This window comes from Beta vulgaris, chromosome 9, assembly GCF_026745355.1.
Source record: "Beta vulgaris subsp. vulgaris cultivar EL10 chromosome 9, EL10.2, whole genome shotgun sequence".
In the NCBI taxonomy this organism is placed as follows: domain Eukaryota; kingdom Viridiplantae; phylum Streptophyta; class Magnoliopsida; order Caryophyllales; family Amaranthaceae; genus Beta; species Beta vulgaris.
Genome location: NC_079210.1, coordinates 13895814 through 13919972, shown reverse-complemented (window position 1 = coordinate 13919972; position 24159 = coordinate 13895814). Strand labels below are relative to the sequence as shown.

Here is a 24159-nt window from a genome sequence, read left to right as displayed (position 1 = left end):
TTTAGTTCACTTGAAATTTTCTGATCTGAACTTATCTGATCTGAACTTATTTTTTCTGATCTGATCTGAACTTATTTTTTCTGACCTGATCTGATTTGAACTTATTTTTTCTTATCTGATTTACAAGATCTTATCTTTTATAAAATATATTACTAATATTATATTATTACTTTGTAATTTATTATTATGCAACTCATATAAGATCTTATTTATAGTATTACTATTATTATCATGTTATTTCACAACTTTTACACAACTTTTATTAATAATAATAATTATTATTATCATTATTATAATAACAACAATAATAATTATAATCATAATAATAATTATTATTAATAAAAATAATTCTATAATCCAAGTCATTAATTTATAAGAGCACTTCTAAAATGTTTCACACTTTCCCTTTAAAAAAAATGGTTTCTGCATTCACACCAAAATAATTCTACATTCAAACTCCAAAATGGTTTATAATCAAAATGTTTCACACTCTAATTACGTCATTCATCTCTCCGTACTACAATTGAAAGATGTTTTGGAACCCTTAAAAAGAGATGGAAAATATTGTCAAACATCCCGAACATGGATGTCCCATATCATTTGGCTATTATGGTTTATGCATTCACACTCCAAAATTCCATCCGATTGTATGATTTGGATATACCGATTTCAAGGACCGTAAATATTGCACCAAGTAGAGCAGATTGTGATATGTTCAATGACTTGCGCAAGAAAGAAATGGATAGGGTGCAACTTCAAATAGCTAGAGAGATTTGGAATTCGATAGGAATAGGTATACCAGATCTAAATTTATAATTTGTATCTCGCACTTAGCTTATTCTGAAATGTAATCAGAACTTAGTAGTTTCATTGTCATGAATTTGAGCTATCATATTTTATATATTTCTTATTTTTGTGCCAATCTTATGTTCTTAACACGTGGCTTTAATTTTCTATTATTTAATAACAACAAAATAACTTAAAATAATGATAACAATGACATTTATAATGATAACAATGACATTTATAATGATAACAACGAGCTTAATAATAATTACCAATATTAATAATTAATAAGTACGACATCAACAATAATAATCTTTTTGAACAAATGTACTAGTAAATAATAATATTAATAGTAATAATGGGTTTTCAAATATAAGCATGATCTAATCTGAACTTATCTGATCTGATCTGATCTGAAGTAAGCAAAAATAAGGTGAATTGAACATAGCCTTAGTAGTTAGTAAAAGTAGTATTATTTTATTTTAAGGAGATAAAATGTGGATCATGGTTAGTTATGATAGGTGATAAGAGTGGTATTATTTTAGGGTGAGGAGAGAGTGTGTGGGTCAATAGTTCAAAGGTAGAATGATTAAAATAATAGTAGGTTATATCCCAAAATAAAAGTGTAAAGAGTACTCCCTCTGTTTTTTTTTTATCCTTCCTACTTAGAATCTTGCACAAATATTAAGGAAAAGGGAAGATTCTTGCACATGGGTTGGAATCTGTTTTACTATTAAACAATTTAAAAAGGAAAAAGTACAATGCAAGTGGGTCCTTTATAATTAAATATTATAAATCCAAAAAGGTTGAGTACTTTACAGAACTAGACAAAACAGCTGTACACAACTTTAAAATTGAGGCAATAATAAAGGAGGGAAACAACGAAATCTGTTTTATACAACGAAATTTCATAAACTAAAAATTTCCTCCAAACTGAGGCAACAATAAAATTTCAGAAACTAAAATTTCTCTCCAAACTTGAAATTTCAGATATCTCAACTATATATACCCCTCAACTCATCCCAACCACTTGCTGACTTAGAAAAAAAAAACAGAAAGATTTGTTTTTAAAAAAAATGGCATCATTGCCATTAGAGGCCTCAGGGCTTGATGACGAAAGTGTAGAAAATGAACAATCTGCCCTTGTAGTATCTGATCAACAGCCACATCACGGGCCTAGGCTCAGCAACGAAAAGCGCCAAATCATAGCTGAATGGCTTTTAAGTCAGACAGTGGTTGGAAATCTTCCATGGGGGGCGAAGAAGAAAGCTGCACAGAAGCTCAACGTCACCACAAAGACCATTTACAGCATCTGGAAAAAAGCCATACATCAAGTAGCTCAAGGGCAGCCCATCAATGTCAGAAACAACAAACACAAATGTGGAAGACGGAAGGCAAATGTCACTCTCCATCAGGTATCCTCTGTACCTTTATGTCAAAGGACAAGTTTAAGAGTATTAGCTCAAGCACTTGATTTGCATTACACAACATTATGGAGGATAGTTAAAAGGGGGGATTAAGACCTTATACAAGTCCATTAAAACCAGATTTGGACATGAAGAAAAAACTAAGAAGGTGTATGTGGTCATCAGTTTACTTCAAAGAAACACATTGTACACAAACCCCACTTACGTAGATATGAGAAATGTTGTTCACATAGATGAGAAATGGTTCTATATGACACAAAAAGAGTCAGAGCATATCTACATCCAAAGGAAAAAACACCATGGAGGAAGATAAAAAACAAAAACTTCATCCCAAAAGCCATGTTCATGGCTGCAGTAGCAAGACCAAGGTGGAACCAAGATGGTTCTTGTGCATTTGACGGGAAGATTGGCATATGGCCTTTCACAAAACAAGTTCCAGCACAAAGATCATCAGATAACAGGCCTAGGGGAACTCTAGAAACAAAGCCCATTGATGCAATAACAAAAGATGTTATTAGAGACATGTTGGTAAACAAAATCATCCTGCCATCAGGGAGAAATGGCCAAATGACCTTAGCAAGGTCATATACATACAACAAGATAATGCACCATGTCACATAAACAATGATGATCCAGTATTTCAACAACACAGACTACTACATGGATTTGATTTTAGGTTGATACAACAGCCACCAAACAGCCCAGACATGAATATTTTGGATTTAGGTTACTTTAGAGTACTTCAAACATTGCAATACAGAAAATCACCAAGGAAAATTGACCAACTAGTTGCTGCTGTTAATGAATCATGGGAAGAACTACATCCAAAGACTCTAAGTAATGTATGGATGTCACTTCAATTCTATCTAAATGAAGTTATAAAAGTTTGTGGAAATAATGAATATGATGAACCCCATGCAAAGAAGTCACAACTTGAAGATTTAGGCTTGCTGCCAGAAGAAGTTGGAGCAGCTGTTGAAGATGTTCACAAGGCAGTTCAATTTATTGCTGAACATAAGAATGGCAATTGAACATCTTACAACAAGAAGATGAAGGATATCTACAAAGTTATTATGAAGAATAGGTAGAAAGCTTTTGTGAAGTTAGAAAGTTTTTGTGAAGAAAGAAAAGTTTTTGTAAAGTTACAAAGTTATTGTGAAGATAGGAAGTTAAATGGAAAACATACAAGTTTTTGTAAACATTTTGAAAGCTTATGCATATTATATATATTCTGTTTGGGCTGTCATATTATTCAAATGTCTGTATTTATTGAAATGAAGTCATCATGTTACGTTGAAATGGAGCATATCAATGATAAAATGAACCTCTCACATAATTGATCATTGAGGTTGTCAAACAAGGTGGCAATAACACAAGCATAACCCACTTAGAATCAAACTTCATGCTACTGTGGTGGCTACTATGAGCCGCATCACAGAGCTATCCATGATTCTAAGTAGGATACACTTAGTTAGCCGCACTACGTTTGACTAAAACAATGGCCATACGCAACTCATCATCATCACAGGCACCAACATGACCCTAATCCAACACTACTAGCAAGAAAACAGAGAAACCCCTAAGGTCTACCAGCAGCAAAAACCAACATGAACCAAAACATACACAAACAAAACAGATGAAGAAACATAAATTCAGTAGCATAACAAAATTAGACAAAGCAAAAATCCAACATGAAGACCAACATGACCCTAATCCAACACTACTAGCAAGAAAACAGAGAAACCCCTAAGGTCTACTAGCAGCAAAAACCAACATGAACCAAAACATACAGAAACAAAACAGATGAAGAAACAAAAATTCAGTAGCATAACGAAATTAGACAAAGCAAAAATCCAACATGAAGACCAACATGACCCTAATCTAACACTAATAGCATGAAAACAGAGAAGCCCTAAGGTCTACCAGCAGCAAAAACCAACATGAACCAAAACATACACAAACAAAACAGATGAAGAAACAAAAATTCAGTAGCATAACAAAATTAGACAAAGCAAAAATCCAACATGAAGACCAACATGACCCTAATCTAACACTAATAGCATGAAAACAGAGAAAGCCCTAAGGTCTACCAGCAGCAAAAACCAACATGAACCAAAACATACACAAACAAAACAGATGAAGAAACAAAAATTCAGTAGCATAACAAAATTAGACAAAGCAAAAATCCAACATGAAGACCAACATGACCCTAATCTAACACTAATAGCATGAAAACAGAGAACCCCTAAGGTCTACCAGCAGCAAAAACCAACATGAACCAAAACATACACAAACAAAACAGATGAAGAAACAAAAATTCAGTAGCATAACAAAATTAGACAAAGCAAAAATCTAACATGAAGACCAACATGACCCTAATCTAACACTAATAGCATGAAAAATCCAACACTAATAACACTAACAGACGAACAAACAGACCTTAATCTAACACTAATAACACTAACACTAATAGCATGAAGACCAACATGACCCTAATCTAACACTAATAACACTAACACCAGCAGCAAAATCCAACATGAAGAAACAAAAATTCAGTAGCATAACAAAATTAGACAAAGCAAAAATCTAACATGAAGACCAACATGCCCTAATCTAACACTAATAGCATGAAAAATCCAACACTAATAACACTAACAGACGAACAAACAGACCTTAATCTAACACTAATAACACTAACACTAATAGCATGAAGACCAACATGACCCTAATCTAACACTAACACCAGCAGCAAAATCCAACATGAAGAAACAAAAATTCAGTAGCATAACAAAATTAGACAAAGCAAAAATCTAACATGAAGACCAACATGACCCTAATCTAACACTAATAGCATGAAAAATCCAACACTAATAACACTAACAGACGAACAAACAGACCTTAATCTAACACTAATAACACTAACACTAATAGCATGAAGACCAACATGACCCTAATCGAACACTAATAACACTAACACCAGCAGCAAAATCCAACATGAAGAAACAAAAATTCAATAGCATAACAGACGAACAAAAATCAGTGGAACATGAAAATCCAAAAAACAGACGAACAAAAAAAATTCAGTACGAACAAAAAAAAAATTCTACAAACATGAAAATCCTAATAACAGAGGAACAAAAATCAGACGAACAAAAAAAAAACAAACAAAAATTCAGTAGCAAAAAAAATAGGGTAACAGACAACGCAAAAAACATAAAAACATGAAACCCTAAAAACAGAGGAACAAAAATCAGACGAACAAAAAAAAACACAAACAAAAACTCAGTAGCAAAAAACATTAGGGTAAGCAAAAATCCTAAAAACAGAGGAACATAAAAAAATTCAGTATTAACCTTAGCAGCAAAAATTCTACAAACATGAAAATCCTAAAAACAGAGGAACAAAAATTAGACGAACAAAAAAAAAAACAAACAAAAATTCAGTAGCAAAAAAAATTAGGGTAACAGACAACGCAAAAATCATAAAAACATGAAAACCCTAAGATCTACCAGCAGCAAAACCACATTCAATCATGCATAAAAATTAATTGGCAAAACACAAAAAAAAAGGAAAGTTAAGGTAACTCCCTCGAAGGTTGACAATGCTTAAGTTTCACCGCCGGGAAATAAATTTTCAAATTGTTGTAAATTTCCTCCGCCGACGGTAATGGAAATTCATCAAGTTCGACATCAGATCTAACAACTTCTCTGTTAGGAGTGTCTGGAACAATTAGCTCTTCGTCTTCTTCATTGTTGAAAGCCTCGTTTGAAGGACTTTCATGGCTCTCTGAGTCTGGAACAAAGAGTTCTTCATTGTTCAAAGCCTCGTTTAAAGGACTTTCAGGGATCTCTGAGTTTGGAACACTTTGAAATTCCTCACAAATCTCTAAATTCGACTTTTCAGCCATGATCTTTATACAAAGCAAACCCAGAAAATTTAGGTGTTTGAATTTTGCAAGAAATTGATAACCTTTAAAATTTATGTGAGAGAGAAGATGAAGAACAATTTTAGATCTAGGGGTTGAGAGAGAGTGAGAGTGAATTATGAGAGAGAGAGAGACGTTGGGAGTATGAGGTTGAAGAACAGTTTTAGATTTAGGATATGAGAGAGAGAGAGAGAGAGAGAGAGAGAGAGAGAGAGAGAGAGAGAAATGAAGGATCCAAAACATGAACATGAGATAAGAAGAACAGTTTTAGATCTAGGGTGGTTGACTGGGTGGACAATTCATTGAATGCGATATTTAATGGGTGGTTGAGAGTAATGAAGGATCTAGAAAAAAACGTGAGATAGAAGAGAGAGACTGAAAAGTCCGAACCTAATGGAGATATTGGGACCCACTATAGATTAATTTATTATTTTAGTTAGGGTATTAGATGTAAATATTAGGTAATAGATGAGGGTAATATAGGAAGATTTCAATACCTTAAATAGATAGATTCAAAGTGAGAAGGTTAAAAAAAACACACTAAAACGGAAAGTGAGAAAGATAAAAAAAACAGATGGAGTATTTTGAGACAGATAAAAAAGAAAACTGTGAAAAGTATTCTTGGACGGAGGGAGTATATCACCTAGACGAATAACTAGTTGAGATAATAAAATCATATGAAATTGTTCTTGTAAAACCAAGCAATTTATTTCGATGAGTAAATGCTCTATATTTCAACAAATGTTCTATTTACGTGAAAATGGTTCGTTTTCGTAGGTAAATCTTATAATATTCCATTTTAACATTGAGATGTTCATTTTTATGGATAAATATAATATTTCACTTTAATTATAAAATATTCATATTTATTTTCGTAAATAATTTATTTTGTATTGTAGGAGCACCATTCCAATCGTGCTTTCAATGCACGGATTATGGAAAATCGTGCCAAAGTGAAATTATTCTATTCGTTTTTGGAAAGATTGCATAGCTTTGCATTAAAAAAACGCTTACACGGTTCCACCCAACATTATTCCCCTCCCTAATATTCATTTTCATTCTCCGAAAGACGATCACCGGCAAACTCTTCACAATTTCAACTTCCGAGGAGAGAGAAACAGAGAGCAGAATAAGCGTTTAGGAGAGAGAGAGACGATGAAAATTACGGCAATTGTAGTACTGAAATGCGGTTCTACCGAAGATAATCCGATCATCTTAGCAAATGCTTCGGATGTCAGCACTTTCGGATTTTTCCAGCGATCCAGCGTTCGCGAATTCATCGTCTTCGTCTCTCGCACTGTCGCTAAACGCACCTTACCTGGCCAACGCCAATCCGTCCAGCACGAAGGTCTGCATTTTTTTTGTTATTCTTGTTTAGGGTTTTTGATTTTTTTTTTTTTTTTTTTTTTTGCTTCTATAATTGCAGTTTGATCTTGATTTTATTGAATTTGAATTTTATTATGGATAACTTAGCTGGATAAGTTGAGGATTATGTAAATTTTTAGGTTTTGATTCGAAAGGTTTGTGCCTGCACTTTATGGATTTGGCATTCAAATTTTGGATCATAATCTATTCAGGAAATGCGAGCCTTCACGTCCTTGTCGAAAGAAATGCCTAACTTAGAACAATTTTTGGTTGTATATTTAGCGAAAACAAATATAAAGGTAGTATATTTATATAAAATGAAATAGTACATAAAAACCCAACTTATGACCTGATCACAGGTATCATTATAATAACGTTTTTGGGTCCAAAATACTACTTTTTATTAGATGTACTACTTTTTTCTAGATATTATTCTTGATGATTTGAAGAAAAAATATATAGATCAATTCTGGATTTGGGCAAAGCTCTCCTTGTCGATCTATGATATGCTGGAGCTTAAGCTATTGAGGAATTATCAAGTAATTCATTATGCCCTTGTTTGCGTGGATACTCTTTGCTTTTGGATACATCTACCCCTTTAAATAACGCATTCGTAGAGTGTTGTTACTTGTGTTTGGCTTTCAATTTCTTGGTTTTAGGTAATCAGCACTTTAATTGGAGGTTTTAGTGATGATTGAACCCTGACAAAGGGATTTTCGTGTTCCAGCATAAATGGGAAAGTTAAATTAATGTTTGTCTACTTTTCTTTGTGTTGCTGAGTTATTCTTCTTTGGTTCTGGAAGTTCATATATTTGTTTTTGTTGTGCTCAGAATACAAGGTACATGCTTATAATAGAGGGGGTCTTTGTGCATTGGGATTTATGGATGACCCCTACCCAGTCCGAAGTGCATTTTCACTGCTGAACCAGGTATTTTGGCCTGTTTCATTATGCTATACATTTGTTGTTATGTATGTTCTGGTCGTGAAATTGATGTTCTTAGTTAGACCAGAACTCTAGGAGGAATCTCTTTGCTAGGACTCTTTGAGAGTGTTTGAGTATGTACGATCTTGATATTTTTTAAAGTGTTTTATGTATAGCTGTATAGGCTAATATGTGTTGAGTGTTGGGCTGCAATCCAAGAAGCACGCCACTATTAATTACTACCTCCGATTCTTATTAGTTTACCCACTTTCCTTTTTGGGTTTCCATTTATTAGTTTACCCATTTATTCTTTTTTTTTTGTCTTTGGAATAGTCCTAATAATTTGTATATCATTTTCTTTGCAATAGAGTTTTTCTCACTCTATTTCTCTTGACCCACAACATCGACTTTAATACAACATGTAATAAATTAATACTTTCTCTTCTTCCTTTTATGCCCCACATTCTTATCTTTCCTAAAACACCAAGTCTATTTGAGTAGGCAAGTATTATATAATAATATGTCGTTGACTCATTGTGTTTTAAGAAGTTTAATAAGATGAGGATATGTCATGTTTAGGAGTTTAAGTAAGAAATAGATTTCTTATTCTCCAATTGATATGAAGAAAACTACATTGTAATCATTAATTTGCAGTTCATTAATAAAAGAAGAGGTGGATTAAACCACCACTAAAATTCCTTATGTGTTATTCTCGTTGATTTTGAAGTGAAGTTCCTAACATTGAGGATATCAAATAGGCATGTAGGGTGTCCGAAATCAAAATAATGGCTGACTTAAGACAATTAATGTGGGAGGACAAGCAAAATACTTATTTCATTTTTGTCTTAAGTGCATGGGCTAAGCTTCTTTAAGAGGTGATTTAAAGCAAATAATGTGGGAGAACAAGCAAAATAATGGCTGTTTTTTAGTCGTTTAGTGTTGTCTAGCACTTAAAATTTTAACCATAAAGAATATGACTATGTAATACTTGGTTGCTTGGAACCGTTAGCCATTAAAGATAATAGGGTTGGTTGTATTCATTCTTCAATCCCGATACACTTTCCGTAAATCTATATCCTCAGTCTTTTTAAGAGATGTTTGTAAACACCATATAGGAGAATATCTAGCACACTTGGGGTCTCAGGATGGTTAGCACTTACTTTTCTAGCACTTTTATCAAGTGAATATACCAAATTATGTGTTTTTGAAGATATATGACTGGCATGTTAGCTCCAATAATTTACAAAATGCTTTTCTATGGAACTTCTAAGAAACAACAATAGTATTGGGATGTGGAGTTCATTGATTTATTGAGTTTACTGAAGGCCGGTTCTTTTTAGAAAATCTTCCGAAATCACCGTGACTTTATTTTATTTTGAACACAAGGGTCATAAAAGGTCGTGAGAGGTTGGTGTTGTTATGGCTTTTAAAATTTCCTATTAGGCATCTTTTTTAGGAAGGCTAACCCAAACTGAACAATGTGACTTCAGAGATCAATTAAGATGTTTTTGCTTATATGTGCTCCATCTGCTATAGTAGTGAGAAATAGGGAATAATTCATTCTTGCACTGTGCCTTAGTTGTGTTCCTTTGTTATTTGGGGGGGGGGGGGGGGGGGGGAGGTCCGTTAGTTATCAATTTTGATGCGTTGGCAAAGTTATGTGGGCTTTGAGTGAACTGAGGAGAGAAAATTTCTTCACATATCAGTGCACTTGGTGATTGTTTGATTGAACAAGATTGGTTGTTTTTTAATTTGCGAGTGTTTGTTGGATAGAGTAGTTTTACTTCGCCTTTTTGGTGCTTAATGTTTTACTACTGGAAAACACTGAGTGATGCACATTGTAATTGATGCAGACCTCTTCTCTTTTCAATTGTTTTCCCTCTTTTGTTGGAGAACTGATAGGTTTCTATTAGTATACTCATTTATCGATCTGATCGAATTTTCTCGTTGCATACACTCTTATGCACATACGTAGTTGCAAAGGTGGACTAGTGTGTGGTATCCTTTTCTAGACACATACGATGATGAAGAATTTCTTACTAAATGTAGTATGAAATGTGTGGTACCTTTTATTAGTCTAATGTGGTGGTCATTTTTTTTCTTGTTTTGAGGGAATGTGTGGTAGTCAGTATAAAATGATGGAAAGTTGCCATTTTTTCCCCGTGGGCTCTGGTCAAATTTTCGCTCTCGTGCTTTTTTTCTTCTCCACCTCATATTCCACGAACTTACTCCAACCTTCCTCCACCTCTTATTTATGCACATACATACTTGGGAAGGTAGACCAGTGTGTGGCAGCCTCTTATAGACACTTATACGATGATGAAGAATTTCTTATGAACTGTAGTATAAAATGTGTGGTTGCTTTCTTTAGACTAATGTGTGGTAGTCATTTTTTTGCTTTTTTTGAGGAAATTGTGGTAGTCAGTATAAAATGATGCAAAGTTGCTATTTGGACTTTATTGTCTCAAATTGCCCCTATTAGAGCATGCTCATTTTCTCCCCGTGGGATTTGGTCAAATTTTCTCTGTATGCTTTTCGTTCCTCCACATCATATTCCACAAACTTGCTCCAAGCCTCCAACCTTCTTTTTGGTTGACAATGTTGACCTAATGTCATAACTTAATGTTTCTCCTGTCTAATTATGAAATACATAATTCAGAATCTATTTACTAATGAGTAATAAGATAAAACTAAATATCAATTAGCATAAGGTAAAGACACTTACATAAAGTGAATATGAAAGAGTGCGTGAGAGACAATATAACTCAATCGAGGTCTCTGTTTATATAATAAAAGTTCCACTCAAAAAGTTGATTTGGCATGTCAACTCAAGTGTCAGAATTCAGAAGAGAAGGATCATCAGATAACTATGGGACTTTGCTTTGTCAGAATACGCAACAGAAACAATTTTTTCACCAACTCTTCTTTACACACATTTAAGTTTTGCTGGATGAAAATTTTGACCTTACTTCAGCCAACAATCACAAACGTCCCATACAACTGCAAGACCCCAATCACAAGTCAACATTATAGGCAAATTTGAATGGCAATTGAAAGAGTGTACATGCCCTTAGGCTCCTCTATCACTCCAACACATTAAAGTAGGGGTTATGGTGTGTCAATCTGATCCAACATAGTATATGATCCATTTATCCGGACCATGGGTTTTAGCATTACGCTTGTTGAGTGTCGTATCCTCTAGCGGGTACGAGTATGAGTCGGCCACGGGGTGAATTAATACCAAAACTGTACCTGAGATGGTGGGTATGTGGGCTTCTCATGGGGACGGCTAGATTGGAGATCGGGTACGTATTAGATACATATTTGGGCCGAAAGCAACATACCCATATGGTTCATGAATCTTCAAAGAAAAATAAATTAAACAACGTAAACTTGATATCAACTCTAGGGTTTTCGACAGACTTGTCTAGATGAAATTAACCCAAAAGAAAAGCTAACTTTGAGTCAAATTCCTAAAGAAGCGCCGGAGGAAGTAGAATGTTGAGCCCAGATCTGTTTAGGAAGAAACAAGAGAGAGAAGAGGTAGAGAGATATTGGGGAAGATGTCGTGGAGAGAGGAAGAAAAGAGTGGAAGAAGGAACATCACTCATGCATGCAATGCATGCATTTAGTAACTATTTGTTGTTTACCGTGGTTGTCCACTTAATGATAAAGTAGAGATAACAATTTAATCTCTCTAGTCTCTTTATTTAAGAGTATTTAACACTTTCTCTATTAAATATGTACTTATTATTCATTTTAAATAATTCTTATTATTCATATCAATTTTATTTTACATAATAATAGTAATTGTAAAAGACACAATCACACAAATAACCATTATTACTCCGCTTAAAAAAAGAACTACAATTACTTCCTTTATTTATAATATTTTATATTTATATTTTATTTTTGCCGAAATTGCGCTGCACCTGTATTTCACAATTTTGTTTTTGCCATTTTTCGTCGCTGTCCCCATCTCTATCCTCATCTCCCTCCCGTACCCGTATCTGTATCTATGCTACTTAGGGTAGCAATATGACCCATAAGACACATACCATACTTAAAAATTAACAATTATTTCATGTTTGGATGTTGAAGAGGCCATTGATGATAGGGAGACGTATATCCTTGTGGTTTTTGTTTAGCAAGAGATAAATATTGATTGGTGGTTGCGAGATGAAAATGGCCTAGGAGCTTGGTTATCCGAACTCGTCGTTTAACTATCTAGTGTTTGCATTGAGATGAAACATATGGCCAATACAATGAGCGGTATACCTAGTATGTACACAACTCTAATACTTAAAGATTGATGGAGGGTGATAGGGGAGGGGAAGGGTGAGAGAGGATAAAATGTTACCTAAGTTTGCCCCTTTATTGACAGGCTTATATTTTGTTCCCATGAAAGCCACTGTAATTACAGTAGTTTTTAGATCTAGGATTCAAATCATCTAAGTTTTGTTATACTAATTAAAAATGAAATCTATAAATGAAGATCTGAAATTTGAGTTTTGATGCGGACTTGTGGTGTGTTATGATGTTTGTTTTCTGGGGTCATTGTTACTTCTTTAGTTCATTCTTGTATTGTTATTTACTGGTATTAATGCAGGTTTATCCATCTTATCTTAATTTCTTCTAGTTTTGTAAGAGGTGCAGCTGTGCGGGTTGTCGGGTCCAATGAGAAAGTCACGTGGAACTCTTTTTCTATCTTTTGCTCTCATCTCATTGCTCCTTTTGCATTTTTTTCTCTCCTCTTAGTACAGTGTTTATTCTTTCTCTTGAGTCACTGGTGAAGATTAAGGATCTGAAAGTCTTTGTTATTCCCCATACCGTCTTGGATGCTGATCCTTCTGATTGGAGCCCCGTTTCTTTTTCTCACCCAGTAACCCAAACACTTGTTAGCGAATAAAAATCTTTCTAATTGTTATGTGGAAATTAGATCAGTGCGCCTGTTATCCTTTTTTTGCTCATATCGTTAAATTTCAAGACACTTGAGACTAATCTTACCAATGTTTAGAGAATAGGTCAAAACACTTGTTTTGTTGTTTGATTGTTTTTGCGCCTTATACTCTGTAAAACTCTAGGGCTAGATTCCTTCCCCCCCCCCCCAACCTCTCTTCTCTCTTTTCAATTGTTTTCTGGAGTGCATGTTCTATGGCACGTTTCATTTTAAAGTTTGAGTACCCTTTTAGAAAAGGTGTTTAATTGTCTTAAATTTTATGATGTTTCCGGTGAGTCCAGATATCCTATGGTTAAGTTCAGTTCTTGTTTAGAGTGTAAGTAACATTGGTTCAGTTGTGTAGCATTGCCCCTCACCCTCATTCTATTATCCTCTCCTGTGGATGTTAGTTGTTACACAGAGAATCCTGGAATTTGTTTAGGTATTGAGTGTTTTACTATTAACTTGAGATAGTTTTATCTACCAATATCTGCTGTTATTAAATGTAACTCTATGATATAGTAAATTACTAATGCGTGTTTTTCAATTTCTATTGACGAAGTAACTTTAGTAATTTATTTACTCCAGTCTTTTGATGCCTATTAGTATGATATGCTTTATAGGTTTTGGATGAATATCAAAAGAACTTTGGTGATTCGTGGAAGGGTGCAACTTCAGACAGCACACAACCGTGGCCCTACTTGAATGATGCCTTGGCAAAGTACCAGGTAATTTTATGTTTCTTGCAACTTGATTATGTTAATTGAGGAAGAACTTCAAAACTGATTCTACAGCTTCTGCATCTTTTCTTTTATATATATATTATTGATACACTTCTAACTCCTAACATATGCCTTTTGAGATGAAACTAATCATTTTCTCTTTCACTAAATTTACAGGACCCAGCTGAAGCTGATAAGCTGCTGAAAATTCAAAGGGAGCTGGATGAAACTAAGATTATCCTTGTAGGGGGCTTTACGCTGGCATTTAACCAACATCGCTTTTTGTAGCATGTCCTTAGCAAAATTTTTGTTCTGATAGTTTGCATCTTACCATCAATTTTTTATTTTATTTTACCAGTCATGAACTGATAGTTTCTATGTTGGATTCTCCTTGCTTCACATATATGCAGCTTTTAAGCTTACTTGTCTCCTGAAGATTTATGTGCTCAAAATGTGGTTATATTACTTTTTTTTTTAATTTTTTACGTGATCAGGCACAAAATAGCTGTTAGCCTTCGTTAAGTAAAGCAACAATTCGTACAGCTTTTGATGAGGTCATGGGAACTTCTAATCATATGAATGTTGTTTGCTAAAAAGATTTGGGATATACTTGAGTGCAATGTCAATTAATTGGTAGCTCTCTTTACATGATGATCCCTGATTTAGGGCTTTGATTTGCAATGTGACTAGCTGTAAATCTATTGGTAGTTGTCTTGCAACTGCATTGTTACTCAAACGTTTCTTTTATTCTTCAATTTGATAATTGTGTCAAAAAATGAGAAGGGAAAGATTTATTTTGTAATTAAAAACCTAGAAGGTATATCATTGGTTGGTGTAATGGTGTTATTGCAAGAATGGGTGTGCTTATGATTGTTTATTGTAACTATTTTTCTTCTTTTGCTCTCTTTTTCTATTTGTTACAGCACAAGACTATTGATAGTGTGCTGGAGCGTGGTGAAAGGCTAGACAGCTTGGTAGAAAAGAGTTCAGATCTTAGTGCTGCATCACAGGTGATTCACTTGATGATCATACTTCTAAATGTTAGCTATTTACTGAGCTTAGATAAATTTCTTATGTTGCATGGACAAAGATGAAGCACATCCTTGGCTACACTCCCCATGTAGAGGAGTGGATATGCTTAATAAGTGTATGGTTTCTTTTGAACATATATCATGTGCAATGGCTCTGAAAGTTGGAATGCCAGTACTTCAGTAAGCTGTAACTTGTACTCAGCTTGAGATAATTTTTCGTGCAGTTAACATCCCTGCACGCACTTGTAAAAATGTAGTACTCTTGGTAATCTCTTTGGAGATTTTACTTAAAACCAGGTATACGTCTAATAGAAATCGCCTAAAAATGATCTGAATTTAAGTAGAATAGTGTAAATAAATAGAGAGGTAAAGGGAAAGTAAAGGTAAAGAAGGTCAAAATGTTAACCTCGATTTCGAGTGCTTTTCATAAACCATTTGCTCCCCCTTTTTAGCATGCAAAGCTTCCTGAAGTTTGCGATACACATTGCTGAGGCAGTCTCCACCAATGATTTTGTCATCTTGGAATGGGAAAGGACAGGAATACCCCCATTAGCTGGCTTTTGTAGTAAATTCTATTTACTCTTTGCTGCTTTGGGTTGTCCAATCCTTAACCCTGTACCTTTTGCTCAGTGGGGAAGAGAGGTTTTTTTTATTTTATTTTATGGAGTGGCCTTCTTTTCTAAGAGAATGTACATTTTAGATGTGACATTACGTTCTTGTTGCTGAAAGATTGTATAGATGGAAGAGGAAGAGCCAAAGGGCCCTCGAGTTGGCTCAGTGGAAACGCGAAAGGAATTCAGAAACAGATGCGAGACAAAGGAATCTGTAAATACTTTGTTTGATTAGGGGTAGTTCATTAAACGTCATTCCTGTTTTTTCTAGTTTGATTACTGATATTGAAAGAAAAGAGGTCTCTCTACTCTCTCTCTTCCCACTGTCATCTACTTATCTTCATCCTCCTCTCATCATCTCCTTCTTCCTTCTGTCCTTTCCTCCCTCAGCTATGCTCCTTGTCTCGGCCATGTTCAACATCTAAACTCCAAAACTAGTTGGATACATCTTTCGTCTACCTTGTAGAAGTTATGAAGCAAGTTCCGTTATATCTAGTTTCTCCCCCTCTATATGTACCTTGCGGTTGCTTTTAACAAAGACAAACTAAGGTTGATGGTCTTAGGGAAGTGAAGGAGACTGACAACTTTTCGAGATGGTGGAGATGGTTTTGCCGCAGCAGTGGTGGGGTGGCAACGTTCATAGAGGTGGTTAGTGGTGGCAAAGGGTTTAGATGGAGGGGGTGGTGGTTGGTTAAGATGGCAGGTACCTTGATTACCGAAATTGGGTAAATTCAAATCCTTAAAGGTGAGGGGAATAGTGTTGAGGCCTGACGGCTCGTTTGGTAGTCGTTAATAAATTGCGGTAATGGGAATGAATTTTAAGTGTAATTTTATTATGGAAGCACCCTTAAAATCTCCATGGGGAGGCATTTTTTCTCCATGGGCAAGCAATCTCACCCCTAAACTTGTGTTTTTGTCTCCAAAGGGAAGCAATTTTCATTACACTCATTACCACCTACAAGGTGGTATTGGATGGGAATGAAAATTCAAGAAGGAAAGTGGACACTTTATGATAAATTAGCATTACCATGGGAATGGACAATGATATTTTTCACAAATTTACGCACAAATTCATTCCCATTACCACCATTTATGACCAACTACCAAACGGGCCGTGAGGGTTTTGAGAACTTGTGAAGGCAGAAGGAATCTAAAAAGTGTAGCAGAACAAGCAAAAAGGTATAGTGGCTCTTGATTCTTTTTCCTTTCCTGATAACCTCTAACCAAACAGCCTTGGAAGTTGGGAACAGGAATGAAAGATCAGAAACCTTGGATTTATTGTTTGTGGTCATTTTGATCTGTTATCTTTACTGGCTTCAATAATTCCTTGCACACTTTGAATTGTGGTGTGCATTGCCACAAGGATCGATCTGGTTCGATGTTAGAAAATTATTTGAGGCATCAAAGTTACCCAGTTGTAGGCTTGTAGCTAATGTATTCAAGCAATCTTTCTTTCATCTTCCTTCTTTTTCTTTTATTTAATAACTTCGTTTTTCTTTATCTATATTGTCATGTTTTATTTTCTTGAGGGTGCATTGCAACGTGAAAGCAATGGGATGGCTTATAATAGCAGGAGTTTTTGTTTCCACAGATGTTCTACAAGCAAGCAAAGAAGACCAACTCATGTTGTACTATATTATAAGTCTTCAAAGAGTGGGGTCTCTATGAAGCCAATGGTCCTAGAAATTTCAAAATACAAACGTGAAGATGATGAAAAATGGAGACTTTCATCTGTTTATACAAATTACGTAATATATTTTGTCGAATGAGATTCATGGGAATTCATCTAATTTTTCTTTCTTTTGTTCCCAGGATTAAACTACTGTAATTGTACCACATAATTAAATGATGTCAGCATGTGCATTTTTACATTCTGGGATTGATTTATCACTGTTGTTTGTAGAGCAATTGGGTTCACATTAGGATGCTTTGCTACTTTGTCTGTATTTTACCAACGTGTACTACTTAATTTCATTCTTAGAAAGTTTATTTTGATAGTAATAAACGTAGCATTGTATTTGCATTGAATATCCGTATGATATAGTACACCACTGGTTTGCTTCATAGCTATTGTGCTAAACCAAATTAATTATGTGGTGTCCATTGACCAAATCATTGGAGGTTGTCAAAACAATTTGAATAGATTTCACCGACCTAAACAGATTGTGCCTTGAAGACTTCTTCACCTTGTGACGCATACACGGTAAACTGGTAAAGTGGATGAAGTCATGACTCAAGTGATCTTCTATAGAGTATATTCACAATATGATAGGAAAAGCATACACGATCTTTATGATCACAACATACACTTTCAACATAACTTTTATATATTTTTCACATAAGGGATATATATATATATAGGGTTGGGTTCCAGTGAGAACCCTCTTATGGTGAGAACCGTGAGAACCATTTAAAATAAGCAAAAATTTACTAAAATGAACAAAAAAAAGTACCAAATGAGCAGAAACATAAAATGAGTATAAACCATTAAGTTATCAAAAACGTAAAATGTAGAAAAATATAAAAGAGAAAAAACGTAAAATGAGCATAACAAAGTTCAATGAGAAAAAAAGTAAAATGAGCAAAACGTAAAATGAGCAAAACGTAAAATGAGCAAAAATGTTGATAAATGAACACAAAATTGTTAAATGAGTAAAACCATAAAATAAGTGAAATAAAAATTGAGCAAAAATGTTATGAAATGATCAAAATCTTCATAAAACGAGGAAAAATGAGTGGTTCTCACGGTTCTCACCATAAGGGTGGTTCTCATATGAACTTAAACCTATATATATATATATATATATATATATATATATATATATATATTATCAAAATTTTCGTAAAATGAGGAAAATTGAGTGGTTCACGGTTCTCACCATAAGGGTGAGAACCACTCAATTTTCCTCATTTTACGAAGATTTTGATCATTTCATAATATTTTTGCTCATTTTTTGTTTCACTTATTTTATGGTTTTGCTCATTTAACAATTTTATGCTCATTTATGAACGTTTTTGCTCATTTTACGTTTTGCTCATTTTACTTTTTTTCTCATTGAACTTTTTGATGCTCATTTTACGTTTTTCTTCTTTTACATTTTGTTCATTTTATGTTTTTGATAACTTAATGTTTTCTACTCATTTTATGTTTATGCTCATTTATTACTTTTTTTTGCTCATTTTAGGAAGTTTTTGCTCATTTTAAGTGGTTCTCACCACAAGAGGGTTCTCATTAGAACCCAATCCTCTCTTCTCTCTCTCTTTTCTCTCTCCTCCTCTCTCTCTCTCTTCTCTCTTCTCTCTCTCTCTCTCTCTCTCTCTCTCTCTCCTCTCTCTCTCTCTCTCTCTCTCTCTCTATATATTATATATATAATATATATATATATATATATATATATACATATATATTCAGTCTCAATAGTTTAACACTAAATTTAATATATTAAAATTCACAATAGGTTAACAATAAAACTTAGAAATTTCATACTCGCAACATAATGATAAGTAATTGTAAATGTATTTAGTTAACATTTATGTTATTTATGTTTTTTTACTTAATTTTTATTTTATATAAATTATGAAGATATTTTATTTTCTTTGTTGAGTAAACTAATTGTACCATTGTGAAAGTTTTCAACTTGCTGCCATAAATCCTTTCTGAATTTTATTAAGATTCTTTAATTGTAAAATGTCATGAAATTGTTGAATTATCTCGTCTATTTAACAAGTCGAGTCACAAATTCTTTTAACCGAATTGGATAACAAATTTTCCCTTTAATTTTTTCCATATACATCTAGTTTATGTCCTCAATAAATATTTACACTATGGTTTTGGTAAAATATCTTAAATCTTAGATCTATGAAACAAAAATTTCTTGTACAACTAGCACGAGTCCAAAACTTAGTTTGAATATCTATTATATAAGGCAACTCTTAAGAAGTTGGTATGCACTTGAATATCTTAAATGCCCTTTACTTTTAAAAAAGTATTTTACAATTTGATATTAATATACTATGACTATCATACATCTTTTGATAACATGTTACATGCCTTCGAAAGATATGTCTGTAAAGTGGCAATGAGGGTGATTTATCTGTCGTGCATTTGAATCTAGTAGTATACTTCATCTATTTATAAATAGTTGCACAATTTGTATAGTGTTTACTATTCACATCTTACAAACTTACACTTTGATTATCTTTGGTGATTTATATTTTAGGAAAAACATCGTCATATGAGATCTTGTTAGATTCATCTCAATGTATATTTTTTAATATTAACTTTTTATAATTTTTACTCATTGATAATTGAAGATATTAATGTTTGACATCATGCATCGATAAGCGTGAAAACATGAAATGGTGCAACTAATTCGAAACGCAGGAAGTATAAAGGAGCAACAACGTTTGGCAAGGAAGCGAAGTACTTCACATCTTGCAAGTTTAGTTTTCACTTTCCAGTGAACTATTTGCTTAACATTTTCACCTCTCCGCCCAAAAATAAAACCACCATAAAAATTTTCTTACGGCTTTGTTTGGTAGGAAGGATTTGGATGGAAAAGAAAGGAAAGAAAAGGTAAAAACAAACTTTCTCATGTTTGGTAAAAGAAAAGAAGAGGGGTTTGATTGGAAAGGAGAGGAAGTGGAAGGAAAATCGGAGGAATTTGACTGGAAAGAAAGCTAAGAAGCTTTTACCTATATTTTCTTTATTTCCTTCCTTTCCTTTCCTTTACTAATGACAACGTGATTCCTCTCAAATCCACCAATTATACCAAACATTAGAAACTACAATTACCTTCTTTTCTCTTCTTTTCCTTTCTATTCCTTTCTTTTTCCTTCCTTTATTAAAAAAATACCAATCAAAGTGTACCTTACCATGATTGCAGCAAAGTGAAAGACTTAGTTAAATTGTCAGGAGGTATCGGGGATGTTCATTGGTACCCGAGGGAATGAAGCATGCTGATTTTGCACGTATGCTGACACTGGCGGATGTAGAGGGGTCGTTGGGGGTACTGCAGTACCCCCGAAGTGAATTTTTTTTGTGAAAATTGAAATATAAGTAAGAAGACTTAGAAAAAAGGATGAAGCTGGAACTGGGAGAAAGAAGAGAGAGAAAGAAGATCTGCTCATCTAGGTGAAGCATCGCCTTTAACTGGCGTTTTGACGCTGCCATTTTTGTCGGAACAGGAGAGAGAAAAACCATAGATTCTGCGATAATTCGCCGGAAATAGCATCGGAGTAGGAGAGAGAATTTGAGTATAAAAGAAAGCAGAGAGGAGGGAGGAGTTGAAAAGAGTAAAACAGCATATAAGTTTTGGGCTTGGAGGTTTGTAAAAACGAAAGTTTCTTTATGAATTTGCTTTTTAAAAAATTTCCTGTTTTTCTGTTGTTCAGAATATTATTAACTTAGATATGCTAAAGGAATTGCAAGCTGTAACTTCGAGAAAGAAGAGAGAGAGAGAGAAGAATCGGGGCTTTTCACTGTAATTGTAAGCCAGATAGATATAGGTAATTGCAAGCCCATGTAAATATAGGTAAAGCCAACAAATTTATCTTGTTTAATGATGTCTTAAATCACAATGCAATTAGCTCGTCAAATCCTTAATACTTCTTGGTTATTAATTTACTATTTATTAGATAATGATTAGTGGCGTTAGTTTCCAATTAGATCTTCGACAACTTGTGTAATTTTACTTATTTATTTTCGTATTTTGAGATTTATGACATTAAATATTGAACATTGTTTTGCATTATAATATTAAGACTTTAAATATCGAGACCAAGATTTATTTGAGTAATCACAGTACCCTCGATTTGAAAATCCTGGACCCGCCACTGTATGCTGATAACAAGGGATCATGTTGAGAGTCTCATTTCACCTTATGAAACACCAGAGGCCATTCAGGAGAAAGATAACAGCGGTATATGAATATGTTACAATTTTTGTTTTTTGCACTTCATGTTATTGTTTATACTAATATTAGCTAGTTACCCGTCTATTGCCTTTTGTGATGAGACAACTTCTTGCTTTTAGGTTTATGTTATGTGTACATGCCTTAACATTCAAACTCTTGATGTAAATATGTGATAGTTCCATGCAAGCAAACACCCCCCCCCCCCCTATGTAATATATGTTGCTTTTTTCCTTTAAGAATGACAGAGCAGTACTGCTTATAAGTTGATGATTATAAAGTAGGTTGTTTGTTCTTTTAGTTCCTTCCTAAGATCATTTCTTGCGAAAAATGGAAGTCGTTTGGTTCTTCTTTATTCTCGGCTAATAGTCTTACTAGTTGGTGAGTCCAGGCAATGCCTCGATTTGTTGGGTGAACAACCCTTATATACTACAACATTATGTCTAGCTTATGAAATAAAAATTTTAAATTAAATAATATATTAGAGGATCCTTTGTTTTTCATGCCTTATTTTATTATCGGTCATTATCTTTTGTTTCGAGACTTGAGAGAAGTACTATAAGATTATATTGCATTTTGGTTAGGTCATTGATATTAATACTTTAGGTCACTGGTAGAACAACTTATAATGACCTTAACTAGTTATTAGGCTCGGGCTATGCTCCGGATAAGAAAAAATTTCATTTATTAATATAATACTTTATAATAATAACACTAAATGCAACTTAGCCTAATGGTTAAAACTTTAGTATATGTACTTGAGGTCTTGGGATCAAACCCTATACTATGCAACTTCTTAATTTTTTTATTGTACATGGATTACATGAACTAAAACTCCCTAGGGAGAGCGCCACGTGGCACAGTTTCTTGTTTTCGCACGCCTTTTAATATATTTGTATAGAAGATTTAATTTGTAATATATGAGTATGGCATGAAGCAAAACCCATTGAATGGGGGAGATCACCACGTGGAAAATAATTGCCGATGCATACTTTACTAACTTCCACTAAAGTGAACTTGTTTTACAGAATATTATTATTTTATGATGAGCTGGACATGACCGTAATCCCTATTAATAGATAGTGGGATAGACATGACCGTAATCCCTATTAATATATAGTGGGATGCTAGTGTGAATCATAGAAGTCACGCCTATGTATGGATTAGAAATTGTTTCTTTTAGGCATTAGAATACCAAAGAGGTTCTAGTTTCGATTTCTTAGGCACTTCATTCAAAAGATGTAGTTAATAACATTTACAAAGGTGCAGGGCCTAAAGTACACTTTTTTGAATAAAGGAAGTTGTACTAACTCTCCTTCTGGCCTAATTTGTACTTAGGCCCAGCATTTACAAAGGACATCTTTATAGAATAGATGATGTGTACTCTCCAATCAATGATCGCCATGTGTCATAAAATTATTGCTCAGCCAATCAGGTGCTCGCAAATTAGGGTGACCTACTCCAAACACTATAAATAGTCCTTGAAATCAAGAGACATGTACGTTTTTCAGAGCAGTGTACTATTATTCTGCCATAAATTCTCTCTTTCTCTACTTTCTCTCTCTAAAAGTTTCTTTTGCACTTCTGATACCTGACTTAAGCTTCGAAGGGGGAAATACCACCCAAACCTCTAGGGTGGGTCCCTTTTTGCAGGTCTGAAGGCGGAGCTCAAGTTCGAATTTTTGGGTCCAGACATTGTTGCACAAGTCTCCTATTATTGAACCTACTGTCGGGGTTAGTAGTATTAATTTACGAGTCTAGCACTACGTAACAGCTAGGTTCAACAAATAAGAGAGATTGAAATAAAAAGGAAGTAATCTTGGACTGTAAGTTATGTGATCACTTATTTAATCCTAAGATAAAAAGGAAGTTCAATTGTGAATATTTGATTATATATGTTTGTGTTACTTGTGTGTGTCATAACAAGTAATAAGTTGTAAATCACGTAAAGTGTAACTTGGATAGTAAAAAACTTTAGACTGGTGCACATCTGAAGTTGGATAATCAGGAGTTGGAGTACATGGTGGTAGCCCATGATTTTTTCTGGGAAACGAATTGATCAACATTCCTATATATTTTTCAAAGTTCCTCGATATCGCAGGTCATTCTGGAATATGAAGTCGCGCCCGTATTTCATTTTCCTAGGTGAAGGCAAGTTTAGTTAGACAACTCGGTCAATAACTATTCCATTAAAGTAATAAAAAGATGAGTAAAGTTTAGTTCAGTAGAAGTTATCTGCAGAATGTTATATTATATTATTATTTATCCATGCATGTTATTTATTAGTTACATGTTAGGAATGTTTATGTAATACTCAGCTTTGTTGATTACGTGCTTTGTTTGTGTATGTGATCATGGCTTTGCCTTATTGATCCTGTGATGACCCATTTTGGTGAGCGGATTCTTTAGGGCATTTACATCTACAGGTTTGCAGATGTTGCATCATGAGGATCCGAGAATGGAGAGCTTGTGTAACAAATTGTTATATCTATTACTTTAGTAGGAATATATTATATTA

General features: G+C 34.0%; 2 protein-coding genes across 2 annotated transcripts; both read left to right on the top strand.

Annotated features, from left to right (window-relative positions):
• Nucleotides 1–2453: 2453 nt before the first annotated feature.
• LOC125493763 (uncharacterized) lies at nt 2454–3244 on the top strand. Its single transcript, XM_057392168.1, has 2 exons — nt 2454–2794; nt 2890–3244. The coding sequence occupies exons 1-2, from the start codon at nt 2454–2456 to the stop codon at nt 3242–3244; spliced, it is 696 nt and encodes a 231-aa protein (XP_057248151.1).
• A 3853-nt stretch (nt 3245–7097) lies between these two features.
• Nucleotides 7098–17757, top strand: LOC104883237 (VAMP-like protein YKT61). Its single transcript, XM_010667719.4, has 6 exons — nt 7098–7486; nt 8335–8432; nt 13989–14093; nt 14265–14330; nt 15011–15097; nt 17321–17757. Exons 1-6 carry the CDS (start codon nt 7294–7296, stop codon nt 17369–17371), a joined length of 600 nt encoding a protein of 199 aa, XP_010666021.1. The 5' UTR covers nt 7098–7293; the 3' UTR covers nt 17372–17757.
• Nucleotides 17758–24159: the final 6402 nt, after the last annotated feature.